This window comes from Phasianus colchicus, chromosome 11 (genome assembly GCF_987193195.1).
Source record: "Phasianus colchicus chromosome 11, bPhaCol1.hap1.1, whole genome shotgun sequence".
Lineage (NCBI taxonomy): Eukaryota > Metazoa > Chordata > Aves > Galliformes > Phasianidae > Phasianus > Phasianus colchicus.
Window position 1 is genome coordinate 8,945,999 of NC_143446.1, and position 13,731 is coordinate 8,959,729.

Here is a 13,731-nt window from a genome sequence, read left to right on the forward strand (position 1 = left end):
ATCTTCATTTTTATGTGTTTCATTCTATTTTTGCTGAGAAACAATTTAATTTGAGCTTTTTCCCCTTAATACAACTTCAGAAAAGGCCAATATATTTTTCTTTTTTATTTTTTGAAATCTGAAATGTAAGGATCTAAAAAACCAGTACACATAAGACTATATTTCACCTAGTTTATCCAGAAGTAATATAAACCCAGTAGAATTAACTTGGATTACAAGAAAGCAAGACCAAATGCAATTGTTCTTTCAGTTTGAATCCAGTGCTTCAGGCCTGAAATCTATTAGCTGAGGGTTAACAAAATGTTTGCTAAATTAGCCAGTTATGTAATTACTGTCCGTACAAAATTAGTTTTTATGATAGAATAGTATTTTTGCACATTCTTCATTGTGTAACAGAGGAAGGTATTCTTGAAAAGAAGCGATAGAGGGCTTTTCAGAAAAGATTGCTGAGTTTCTAAGTAATCATTGTTAGAACTTCTGAAAACAATCAAGTTGCATTGTCTACACTGAAGAACAATTAAACCATCAGGGATTACAATGAAAATTAAAATTTGATGCCATTTAAAGCCTGTATTTCTACAGCCCGAGTAAGTCAACCGTTTTTTTTTTTTTTAATTATTGTACTCTTCAGAAAGTTTCCACTTAAGTCATCTCTTTAGTCTCATCAAGCATTTTTCCAAGATCAAAAATAACAATTTCCTGCTTATGAGATTTAATAGTAAGTTAAATTGCAAATTTGCCCACTGTGTTTCTTACAGAGGACTTATGTTTTCCACAAGTTAAAAGATCTGCTAATTGGCTATTGCTTTGAGGGACATTTTGCAAATATAGAGCCGCACGTAAGAAGTGGACTTCAATTTGTATGAGTATTCCAGGGCTTGCTGCTACATTACACTAATTTCAGAACACTTCTAACACAACGCTAGCAACACAATGTGAATTATATATAAAATAACTTATAATTCCTCAACTGTCTTCAATTGCTACAAATATCTGATAGTATTCAATTCAAGATCATTTTTGTTTTTCTTTTTTTGCTTATGCAGTGAGTTCTTATACACTAAGAAAATACCAATAGAAAAAATGTAAGTTGCAAAGAATATGTTTGCAAGCACACACCAGCAACAAAAAGATAATAAGAACATTATAGTGTGGTAACTCAGAATTCCACATGCTAGAAAACTACCATAATCATAACCGTATGGGTATTAGAATGCATCACTATGGGGTAGAGCTATGCTTTAAGGAGAGTTTTAATTAGGCATTTTCTTTTTATAACATCTCTGTAATATAACCTATCCTTACACTCTTTTTCTTAACTATATTTGACTCGTTTTTTTTTGTTTTGTTTTGTTTTTTATTTTGCTGTTTTGTTTTCCTCCTTTTAATTTTTTTCCCTATTAAAATTTCAGATGGAAATTATTTTCCTGGTATAGTGTGTGACTTGTTGTGGAAAGTGTGAGAGACAGGATGCATGCAGGTTACAAGTGTGTGTTATGGTTTACTGGAGAAAAATGTGGCCACTTCTTTCTTAAGATTTTTTCTATTTTTTTGTCCTCGTTCATGCTATGACTGTTTCATATGAAGTTAAGAACACACTAATGTTCTTATGGTAGGAAAGCACTTTTTTTTTCTTTTTTTTTAAACTCTCTTCTATCTACATCTAGTTATGTATTAAATTTAAAGTCATGTGATGTTTAATGTGAAAATCTTACAGTTTTCATCATCTGTGGAGTACATGTAGCCAGAACACTTGTTCTTCAGACCTTGTCTGCCCTCCCTAATTTCACAGTACAAAAAAAATTTTCCAAGCTTTCAGGAAATCCAGCCTTCCTGCCAGATGAAACACAACAGCAAAAGCTGGCCAAATTAGATGCTCTGACTCCTGTGCAGCAATGCTACCAGAGAAATTTAAAAATATATTTTATCTGAAATTAAGCAAAAAGAAAATAAAAAATAAAAAAATAAAAATAAAAAAAAGAATAAATACTGGGAACTGGAGAAAAGGTTAAAAAAAAAATTAGGTTTTATAAAAAGCAATGCCAGGGAAGGTTGGAAGATTAACAATTTTAATTATTTTTCTGATGGTATCACACTGTGAAGTAATGTGATACAAACAGGATACTAGATAAAGTATTAGACTAAATGAAGCCTGAAAGAAATGGATAGTCCATGAAGTCCAAATGAAAAGACAAAAAGCTAAAAATCCCATCTATTTATCTGCCTAGAAGTAACTAAGATGCGAGCAAGCTATCTGTTTACAATTAAGAAAAATAATAGATGTAAAGCACTTTTCAATATATATCTTGACAAAGCCTTGGGTCTGATAATTTAATGTTTACTGTGAGCATAAAAGCTCCACATATATTTCAAATTTATTATTAATTACAGTACTATTTAAATGATATTAACAGCCATTAGACCTGATGCTTTGCAAGATTACAGGATTTAAGTGACTTATGCTGTAAGAAGTCAGGGCTCATAGTAAGCCTCTCTCTTCATGAGCTGAAGGATAATAGCCTTCTCACAAACACCAGCTGGGATATCAGATGCTTGCAGTTTCAAGTGCCAAGCAGACATTTATCTGGAGTACTAAGAGTAAATTTCTACTTTCCTTGCACTTGTGATTGAAGTTGTGCTGATTTGAACACGGTCCCTCTGCCTTCTCTGTTGTGGTCCCTGCATTTAGAGTTAATGTATTTGAAGCCTTTTTAAGTTCTGTGAATTAAAAGTATGGCTTGAAGCACAGGAAATATCTTGTAATAATACAGCATACAAAGTAATGTATAGGCTAAAGTCATGCTAAAAGTATTTGTCTGACTTCTACTACTAAACCTAGTAATTACACAGAAGTATGTAAGAACGCAGACACAAAGAAGTGGGTTAAAAAGCATAATTAAAGCTCTGCAACAGCAGCTGCCTGAGGACATCTCAGGCCAGGTCCCACTAAAAGCAGACAAAACAGCATGAGAAGGTAGAGTTCTCTGATGGCTGGTTGCTTGTTTTGTTTTTACTTCAGGTTTTTGTTCATTTGTTTATGTATTAAAGCAGGAAATGATTGTAAAGACGCTTCCCCATAATTTTTACACCAGACATGAATCAGAAACTTTAGTATCAAAGCTGAATTTTTGAAACTGCAATTACACGGTTTGTAACACTGATATCTAAATGCCAGAAAAGTTCATGTCGTTGTAATTTTTGAAATTCTATAGAATCACAGAGTCATAGGATTGAAGGGACCTCCAAGGATCATCTAATCCAACCCTCTGCTAAAGCAGGTTCTCTACAGCAGGTTGCAAGGAAAACATCCTGGCACAAGTTCTTGAATTTGTCCAGAGAAGGGAACTCCACAACCTCCCTGGGCAAATCCAGCTCTCCTCTTTCTAAGTTTGTATCTTATACAAAAATCTAGCCTAAATTGAAATCACTATATTTCTTCTAGTAGTACACAATAAAAATAGATAAAATAAAAATTCTAATACAGTGATGGTATGTAGGAATATGAACCAATTTATCTAAAAGGGAACATATAACTTGCAATTTCATTATTCCTAAGTGCTTGATGTCATTACCACAATATCACGTTAGCTCTATTCCTAACGTTCTTAACCAGAACAATATTCGTAATACAACACGCTGCCTTCAGTTCCATTTCTCTCCTTTGCTCTTGAAAGCTTTCTTTGAAATATTTTTAAGTTAATTAGTCAGAAATACTCTGATGTATTGCATACAGGAGGAATTTGTTGAGAAACTGTGGTAACACAGATTTTTTAAATTCCTTGTTTGTTTCTCACCGTTTTTGTTTCATTAGCAATATGTTCATGTGATGAAATATAGTCATGAACTAATAGACTGGAGAACTCTGCCAAACACCAACTTTGCCTCTGGCCAGAGTATTCTGTACACCTGCAGTCCTGCAAATGCTGGACTGGTTTCTAGTTTCATGTTTTGGGAAGAAAAATAAAATGCTTTCAAGGAGTTAGAAGACCTTGCATTTTGGCAAACTCCACTTACATTTTTGGCTCTATATGCCAAAAATGAAAAGAGGCAACTGGGAAATTTCCTTACAGTGTCCAAGTTCAGAATGAATCAGTAACACAGCAGTGTATTATGCTCCTACAAAAATCTCTTGAGATGTTCTAAAAATGGGCTTTAAGCTAATTGTTTCATGAGGGATTGCATCACTATACACATTTCTCTAAAAATAGCTGTCTCAATATTCTCCAAAGGAATCTTGGCCAGGGTGATTATAAACACTGTGTAATCACTCAGCCAAGCCCGTGTGGTGATCTTGTTTAATACTGTATTACAGAGAGGTCTTTTAAACCTACTAAAAATTCTGTGGCTCTCCTAATACAGCATTTGGTGTATGAATCAAAACAATTCCAGTGGCTCTATTTTGCTGGGGGTGTATACTATACTTCCATATATTTAAAACACTAAGCAATAGATGCTTTACTGAAAGATTGCAGCTGCTAAATTGTACTTAAATCATTGCAATTAAATATGCACATTTTATGCAAAGTTGTTTACATCACAGAGGTCAGTATCTTCAGCAACAATTTAGGTGGACAACTGCAATACAAAAAAGTTTCCGAGGTTATCAAAACATATTCTGATGAAAACTGTAAAAATAAGCCACAAGTCAGCCTAGAAATGACAAATCATTCTTAAACTCACGCAGCCACAACCTATGACAGGACTGTTCAATTTATCAACACAATAATATCTTGATCTTTCATATATGTATACCTGTAGTTTCACATTTAAAGTAAATAACACATATTCTCATTCTCCTACAGAAGCCACATATTTCATTTTTAAGATTATTCTTTTCATTTTTCAGTGAGAAGAGTTACAAATTACATCAAAATTTTTATCATTTACACTCTGTTTGAAATGCTAAAAGGCCAGAAAATTAGAACAGAAAAAGTGCTGCAGTTGGTCATTCAATGAGGTTCTAGCACTTCGATAAAAGCGCATCAGAAATAGGTTAGGAAATGCCATCTCTCAAAGAAACTGAGAAGCAGAGTGGAGATATCACACAATATGAAATCTGTCATGTTTTCCCACAGGACAGTCATAACAAGGAAGAGTAGCACTTAGAAGCCTTGCTCTTGGATGCACATATGAAACCTGTGGGGCTTAACAGTGCTTCTCTCTAAAGGATTAAAGAAGCATGAATGATCTCTACAACTCCTACTATCAGATAATTCTTAAGTGTAATAAAGTGGTGACCCAGTTAAACTACATTCCTATTCCTGGTGTCTCTCTCCTTCTTTTTTCTTTTTTTTTTCTCCAGTGTCTGAGATAAAAGAGATTATTTTGGCATTAATTTAATCTAGTTAAATAGCATTAGTGAAGATCTTTATCACTATAAATAATGGAGGTATTTGAAGTATTTGATTGCAGTTCTAGCTGAAGTTATCACACACACAATGTCTCTCTGGCAATCCTCTTCTGCTGTTCCCATACTCTGGCAGAAAAAAGTTCTGAAAGTTTTTGAGCACATCTCAATAATATCTTGATGGTTTAAAAAACAAACAAACAAACAAATAAACAAAAAACTCATTTGAGAATTTTAAGGATAATCATGATTTCCAGATAACCTCGCAGAAAGCCTGCAGCCTTCTGAAAAATAAACCCACAACAATTATTCAACAACAGATAAGCAAAAAACTGAACAGCAAAAAGGTTAGAATGTGTCAACAGAGTGGATAGATCTTGCTTGACTGTGAAGAGCATCCGTACTCTTCTGTTGCACGTAATGAAGTCAGTGGAAAGCTGCACAAGGAGGGGAAACAGAAGTGTAACAGCTGCATATATGTAGGTTGGCACATAATACCTCCTATTTATTTCCATGTATACTACAACAGATACAAAGAGCACAATAACACTATTTGATAGGGATAATTCTCAGCTATAAAATACTATACTTTCAACATAGGTACCACCATTAGCTTTGTATTTTTGCAAATCATGAACAAGAGCCTGCATGCTGCATTTGTAAACATCTGTGCAAGTGGAGGTGACCCACTGTCACCACTGCTGGAAAGCACCACCAATCACCTCACTGTGTTCACATCCACTGTTTTTTGTCTCCATCAACTTTTGGCAAGCATCGGTGAACATCAGTGGGTGCCATTTTCTCTGCATGGAGGAATTCAGTGACACCCCTTTGCTTGATGCCCCCTTCCATGTCAGATGCTATTTTGTCAGATTGCCCCTATGCTGCCATCTGTCACAGCAACAAAACATAACAGAATACTGGCAGAAAGGTTCATCCTCTACTGCCATCCTGCCAACATCTGCCTCTGACATCACAGGCCAGCATAATAAAATAGAAGGAATTACCTTTGGAGGAGCCCTTGTAATATGAGTCTGTCAAACATTCAGCTAAATACTTAGCAACCAAAGAGAAGCAACACAGGAACATTTACATTTAACATCTCCTATTTATCACAATTGCTGCAACATATCAGACCTGGTTTGAGAACTTTCAATACAATGTTAGAAGAAAATAGTACAAATGAAAATAATGTCACTTCTCAGTTGTCATAAAAGTATGAAAATGAATTTCTCCCCACCTGCTGTTTTAACTGATGTACTAATCTGTCCTTCTCTCTTTTAAGAGCCATTACTTCCTCTTGTGTCTTCTTTTTCTTTGAAGCAGACAGTTCAAGCAAGGCAATGTTTGCATCCTTTTCACTAATTGCAGCAAGCAATGCTTCCTGTCTGATAAAATAAAATAACAATTGTTACATTCTCCATAAAACAAAATAAAAATGCTAATGAAATGCTTCTTTTAACCACAAGAGAATAATCAAATAATTTCTGAAAACTCCTTATAGAATTAATAATGTTAAGTAAATCAAATAATGAAATAAATTATCAGCAAAAAAAAATCTTTATTCATTTTTTCATAATTTAAATACTTCTTAGCACATTTGTCTCAGTGGGTTTCTGTTTATTCTGACATGACATCTAATAATAATTATTTGAATTGCTTTGATCTAAAAAATCTTTGGTATTTGTTTTTTTTTTTAATTTACTTACCTGAATTCTAGAATATTCTAGATAAATCTCTTATGAACGATTCCAATTGGAACAACTGAATCATAAAAGCAAAGTGATATAAAACTTAAGTTGCCTTGTTTATTTGGGAGCCTGAAAGCTTCAGTAGAAAAATCTCTGAACATCTTCCACACATTTACACAGATGTTTTCCTATGAATTTATTACTACTACAGGACTCAGAGACATATAGAATTACATAGAAGCCAGGCGGGTCACACTGTAGCTTGTGAACACATGAGAAAAGTAATTTCTACCACATATCATTTGGAAGCACAAATCTTATTATTTCTTATGCTCTAAAATGCTCATGTTGGTAATGTCATAATCTGTCCCTTGTTTTCTTAAATAAATGAAATATTCACTTTCTGCAGCACATTCTATGACAGACTACGATTTATCAGCTGAGAAAGAGTACATAATACTTGATAGGTTTTAGAATATGTTCTGGCCTATGCCTTTTTTGAGAACTACATAAGATCAGTCATTAAAAAATAAACATGGATAAATGAGCCATAAATTAACCTTAGGTTCCAACTGCTAATAAATGTAAGAATATGGCTCATGAACTTCATATGTCCAAGGTGAGCTAAAGGTTTGGAATTCTTGCAATCCTTCTGCTTGCCAGTAATAATGTCAAGAAAGCTATTTCACTTTTATTTCAAAATTCCTAATGTATTAATGTAAATATTTAAAGGACAATATTTCTGATGGAGTCAAAAGAAAACAATGCATTTATTTTACTCTCAAAGTTAGGAGACGTGGATCAATTCTAGATAAACAGTTGCATTTTATTCATACACTTAAATAGTGTCATTTATTATTCTGTCTTCTTTACTCTAATCATGGTTGAAGGATGTTTAAAAGAGGATGCCATAAGTCTTCAGCCATCTTAATTTAAATACAAAGATCTCATTTTGAATAGCAGATATTAAGAAAAAAATACATTAAGGAGTCACATCTCTATGGGGTTAGATGTAGGTAATTTACTTTGTATGCACCTCAAAATAATGCATAAAGGATGCTGTACAGTAATTCATACCAGACTGTCAACATTTTTCATGTTTTGTGCTTAAATATGTTGTCAATTTAATAAAGCTTTCATTAAAATCTTAACTCCTTAATGTGCTGAAATAAAAGAAAGCAGATGCACTACTCTATGAAATCATTTCTCTCATACTGCAGAAAGTAGGGAATATATGCACCATACAAAATCTAAATACACCCTCTTCTTAGCATCTGTCTTAAATGGAAAGAAAAATGTAACACAAATTCAACTTTTTTTTCTCTTATATACAAGTCTCTGTTTTTCTGTTTTAAAAATGTGCCCAGCCTCACCAGGCAGGTTCTTTTGGGAATGCTGGGGGTGATAACAGAACATTTCTGACAGAAAGGGTTGGCAACAGGAATGCTGTGACTTTAAAGCCAAAGAAACAGCAGCTTGCTTTATTACATAAAATACTCTTCTAAATTAAACAAGGTTAGGTTAGTTCTTCTACTTTTACCTGACAGCAGTGTGTATATCATGAATAACAATGATTCAGAGTTAGCTTTGTCCTCTGGTTTTCAGGGAACATAAAGATTTTCTCTGTCTGAAATTAAAATAAGTAGGATATGGTCCTAATCTTTCATTCATGGTAATCATTGCTGTAAAGTAGGTACCCTCTGCTAAATAGGAAAATATAAATTGGATTATTCCAAATGATAATGACATAACCATCACAAATCCAACTCACTCGGGATGAAAATAAGTAAACAGCTCAGAAATTCAAGGTTTTTCAATTATGCTTAGGTTAATTCTATGCATTAATTCCCATAGGCACATTCCATGCTAAATTCTTGCCACCCGAATGGTTCCTAGTGATATATAATGTTATTTGATTCTGTAACACAAATTTTAGTCCAGCTAAAAGCCATACACAGAATAAAATTTCTAAAAAAACTTGAATTTAAATGGAGGTGTACTGAATTTTCCCCTCTTCCAAGTTTACAGTAAAGTCAGTTTAAAAACTGACTTTGAAAACACAAATCTGACAGTGAGAAAGACAGTCAGGAATACTGCCATCAGGTATCATTTCAGTATCTGATAATAGGATTCCATCTTTTTTATATTGACAGTCAAAATAGCCATATGGATCTTGTAATCATGACAGTGTATCTGTGCAATACTATGCAAACCCTTCTGACACACCAGCCCCACTTTAAAGTAGCAGATGGGGGGAAAAACTTTCACGAGGGAGAAAAGCAGGCAATTCACTTCGAAAATTCTGCAAATCTCTAGGACACAAGATTTTGGAAACTATAATGTCCTCTTTCTCAGCTGAAGGCACAGAGGGGTTATGAAAGCCAATCAGAAGATAATATAATATTTTTGTAAGGGCAGTATTTTGTTGAAACCTAACAATTTTTTTTTCTCAACTGCCATGTGGTTGACAGGACAATTCCATTCAGTACACAGCTATTGGTAAAATATTGCATAGTTGCAACAAACAATTCCAATAAATAGTAAACACTTCCAGAAAATGATGGTTTACAGTCACATGAAATAGCAGCTGTCATATGACTCTGTAATGCACTACTGAGACAGCCAAAGACCAGAATCCATTGCCTAGCACATAGAGACAGTTGAATCAGCTACCACTATTTCATGCTATTGGTCATTTTGTTTTTTAATCTTTATAACAAATGTAAGTGAAGTTAGGAGGTCTTAAGTCTACAAATGTTTAGTGAAAACCGCATAAGAACACAAGGATGGGGATTTGTAATGAAGCCCTTCCACTGCAATGTGGAATGATAAATGCATCCACACAGATGGGCAGGTGAATGCAAACACACAGTCTATGATATTGAAGCCTCCTGAATGCAAGTCAGCTTCAGTTCAGAAGCTGTAAAGCCTCCTTTACCTAAGACACAAGGCATTTTAGCCTGGGCATAGTGCCACACAACAGGCTAGTGGTTTCCAGACTGGCACACATATAGCATGTTCAGAGTGCAGGCAGAGGGAGCTTGCATCTGTCTGCACCTGCCTGCACAGACATTCTCCTGGTGTATGTTGGCACATTATCTGTGTTTATAAACATGGATAATTTGAACAGTAATAATCTCAAATATATAAACCAGAGGCATTTTACCAAGCACCTGGGTTAACAAGAGTTCAGCAAAGTAGAACTGAAATGTTATGCTCCACCTAGAGATAGGCTACAAGGTTGTCTATAACCTCAGTAATTAACTTTAATACAGAGGGAAAACCCAATGCTTTGCATTATTAATATGCAAAATAGAGGTACAGGTTCTGACAGAGCATCTGAAAAAAACGAGGCAGCCTCTTTTAGTTGTGTATGGCCTAGAATACTGCCCAAGTTATAGTTTCTCTAAGGAAGATATAGTTGAAAAAATACAGTGCCTCACTGGAATGGACAAAGTAAATCAAGAGGTGCAAGAATTTATGCAGCAGCCTGTATGGACAGACCTGAAGCCCTACACTGTCATATATCTTTTATTAGATAGCACACACAGGTCTATCCATGCCTGTGAAAGCTACTGTGCTACCTATCCTTATCCTTGAAATTCCCTATGGAAGAACCAAATCTCATGAACAGAAGAAATTTACTTTAGCTACCCAGTGATTCTGCTAAAAATCAATATTACTGTTTTTGCAGGAAACGTGATTACCTGACCTCTAGGAGCAAGGCTAAGAGGCCAGCAAAACAGCAGGTAAAAAGAACAGTCTCAATAAAAATCATGAAGTAAATTTCACTCAGACATGTAAGCAGGTGGCAAGGTCTTCACCTAAATCTCTCAGGTGAGTAATAGACATCCATTTTACTGCTAGAAACTGAAAATCAGCATTCATTTCTGTGCCAGGATTTTTGAAAATCAGGAGCTGAACTGGCACCAAAAACAACATACAGTCTCTTATACTCTCCAGCCAGCATGTTTAAGAGTGTAAGCATAATTTATAATTCCTAATTATCTAGTGTGTCAGAAAAAAAAAAAAGATGACTGTCCCAATACGGTACTATAGAGATGTTATCAGTATTTCCAGCCAAAATGTCTCCTTATTGTTTAATAAATTATGGTAATAAAATACATTTTAAAATAATTTATTAAAGCACGGAATTAAATGACATTCTTTAACAGTAATATTTATAAAGAGTAATCCTTTTTGCTATTCACAGTTTTTCATCTCTCTTTTGGCAAACTAATCTGTTATACAAATACCAGCATAGTACTTTTAACACCAAGAAAAATCACTCCAATTGAACATGGTAAAATTAGGTAAACTCTCAGTTTTATAAAATACACATTAAATCAAACAGCATTTGCTCCACACTGATAAGTAATCCTTACATTTTCTTTTGACTTATATAAAACAGTTACCAGTATTCCTCATCTAAATATGCTCCACTATAATTGGGTGTTCACAACAAGAAAGAAAGAGACAATTCTTCCTTAGAAAAGCTGAACTCTAGAAATGAAACTTCTCAGCTGGCAGAGTCAGATTATATTCTACTTCATAGCAAACACAGGCTAGTCTTCTTCACAAAATGTGAATATAACAGTCTCTTGATGGTCACATTTGCAGCCGTGAGACCTGGGCTTAATGTACTAAAGATTCCAGTGAGAAGTACCAAGAAAGCTGCACAAATATATTAATATATGCCATGCCGCTTTGTACTAAAACATAAAAGTGAAGAGGAAAGGTACAGTCCCTTCCCAATAGCCATGAGCTCAAGCAAGCAGGAATCCACCGCAAACTATCTGCAATCCCACTCTAATTTTTTCATTTACAACACTGATAATGGACTAGAAAATTTTCCTTTTGAATTTCAGAGAGGTTTGAGACTGGGAGGACCTTGAAGTGCCAAGAAGACAAGAATTAAAAGGTCATGACAAACCAAAGAAGCAGTATGTAAAACTAAGGACAGAAGTGAGTCTTTTGATCTGTGTGAGTTCAGGAGAAACTCAGCTGAAATATTGAATCTGGATAACATTCAAGAAAAAGGTGAAGTCTGTTCAGGGGACAGCAACAAAAACGCTCAGAAACAATTGACAAGAAAACATTGACAGAACTGCAGTAAATTGTCTATGAGCTATAACATGATAAAGAGAACATAAAATGCTATGTCACGGTGAAATAGAACATTTTTTCCATGTCCACACCAGGTAGAATGAGAGTCAACATTTAATGACAATGACAGGTAATTATTAATATTATTAAGTACTGGAAGAAACTGATGGGGAAAGCTGAGCAAAAGTTTGTTAGAAACAATTCAGGTATTGTTGATCTTGCCCCAGAACATGATCTTACCAGTAACCTGATTATTCAACAGTTCAATGGTTTAAGCAGATTTATGCTGTGCCTCATTTAAGACAGTGCTCCTTTTAGTTAATGTCCATGTTTTATCTGCTTACACCATGTACCTGCAAGCTACCCTATGACTAGAAAGACAGACCTTTTACATTTAAATTTCTACATCAATTTTAAGAACACTACAAAACTTCAGAATGATCAAGTTTTTGTGAAAAATACCAGTTACAAATAAGAATAACTTCATACTGCATAAGCCATTCCTCCATGACAGTGTACAAAAATACCTTTTCTTGGAGGATTTACCACCTGTTAATCTGATACAAGAGAAAACTTTTCAATAAAATAAAAATAAAATAAATCATACAAAACTTTTTGAAAAGTGACTGCTAGGCATGTGAAAGTCTAATTTGAATTAACAAATATAGAGCTGAAGGAAGCAGATGATAACAAAGCAGCTCAATTATAAATGTAACCAAACACCTGAGAACTGCAATCTCATAGATCTCTAGCAATACAGAGTATGCATTTGTGAAAGCATCTGTCTAGGAGTGAAAAAAATTACTTAATATGAAAAGGAAGCCTTAGCATGCTACAAGGGAAGATAAGATAATGCAAGAAGAAATAAATCCATGAAAGACTCTGTTGAACGCCAAACTGAAGAAGTATATTGTATACAGTATTTTATCAAAGTGCAGCCTAAACAAATGTCAAATGGAATAATTTCTTTAACAAATATGGGCAACAACTGAGAAAAAAAAGGTTGTTCACTAGCATATATTTAGTCAAGATTAACTATGGATAAAAGAATGTACTAAGAACAGATTTAATAACCCTAAACTGTCATTCAGCTTGTAGGAGGTATTCAAGATATAGCTAATAAAACACAAAAAAATGGTTCTAGCCACCCACAAAAAAATTCTCAGTAGTATAAAACACTGAAGGATGGTCACTAAGATAAATGCTTTCTTTTGAGAGCTGCCTTGCAGTTAACCTTCTTAAAGGGTCTCCCAGAAACCTCTAATCATAATACATTGCATTGCCACTTATCACAGTCAATTTAGAAGTGAATTCTGTAAACACTCCTGCTTTACTCCCCACCTCTGTTAGTCTAAGAATAATATTCTGAGCTTTAATAAAGGAACTCATGACAACTTTTGGGGAGGTGGAGTAGTTCTTAGGAACCATCCAATTGTAATCTAACTGAATTCCTGGATTTATAGGAACAAGATCTTCTAACAAGAACTTTTACTGCCTTTTCTACTTAAACCGTTCTTCAAAAATACAGAAATGCAACTGAAAAAGTCACCATTAAAGTTACCTCAAGTCAGAAATGTTTGAACTAAT

At 34.3% G+C, this 13,731-nt stretch overlaps 1 protein-coding gene across 2 annotated transcripts in view; it reads right to left on the reverse strand.

Annotated features, from left to right (window-relative positions):
* ERC2 (ELKS/RAB6-interacting/CAST family member 2) overlaps positions 1–13,731 on the reverse strand; it is a 429,234-nt gene that overhangs the window by 127,670 nt on the left and 287,833 nt on the right. For both annotated transcript variants that reach the window (XM_031609751.2, XM_090148181.1), the window contains one exon: positions 6,588–6,735. In XM_031609751.2, the coding sequence (XP_031465611.2) occupies positions 6,588–6,735 (148 nt within the window). The remainder of the gene's footprint in view (positions 1–6,587; positions 6,736–13,731) is intronic.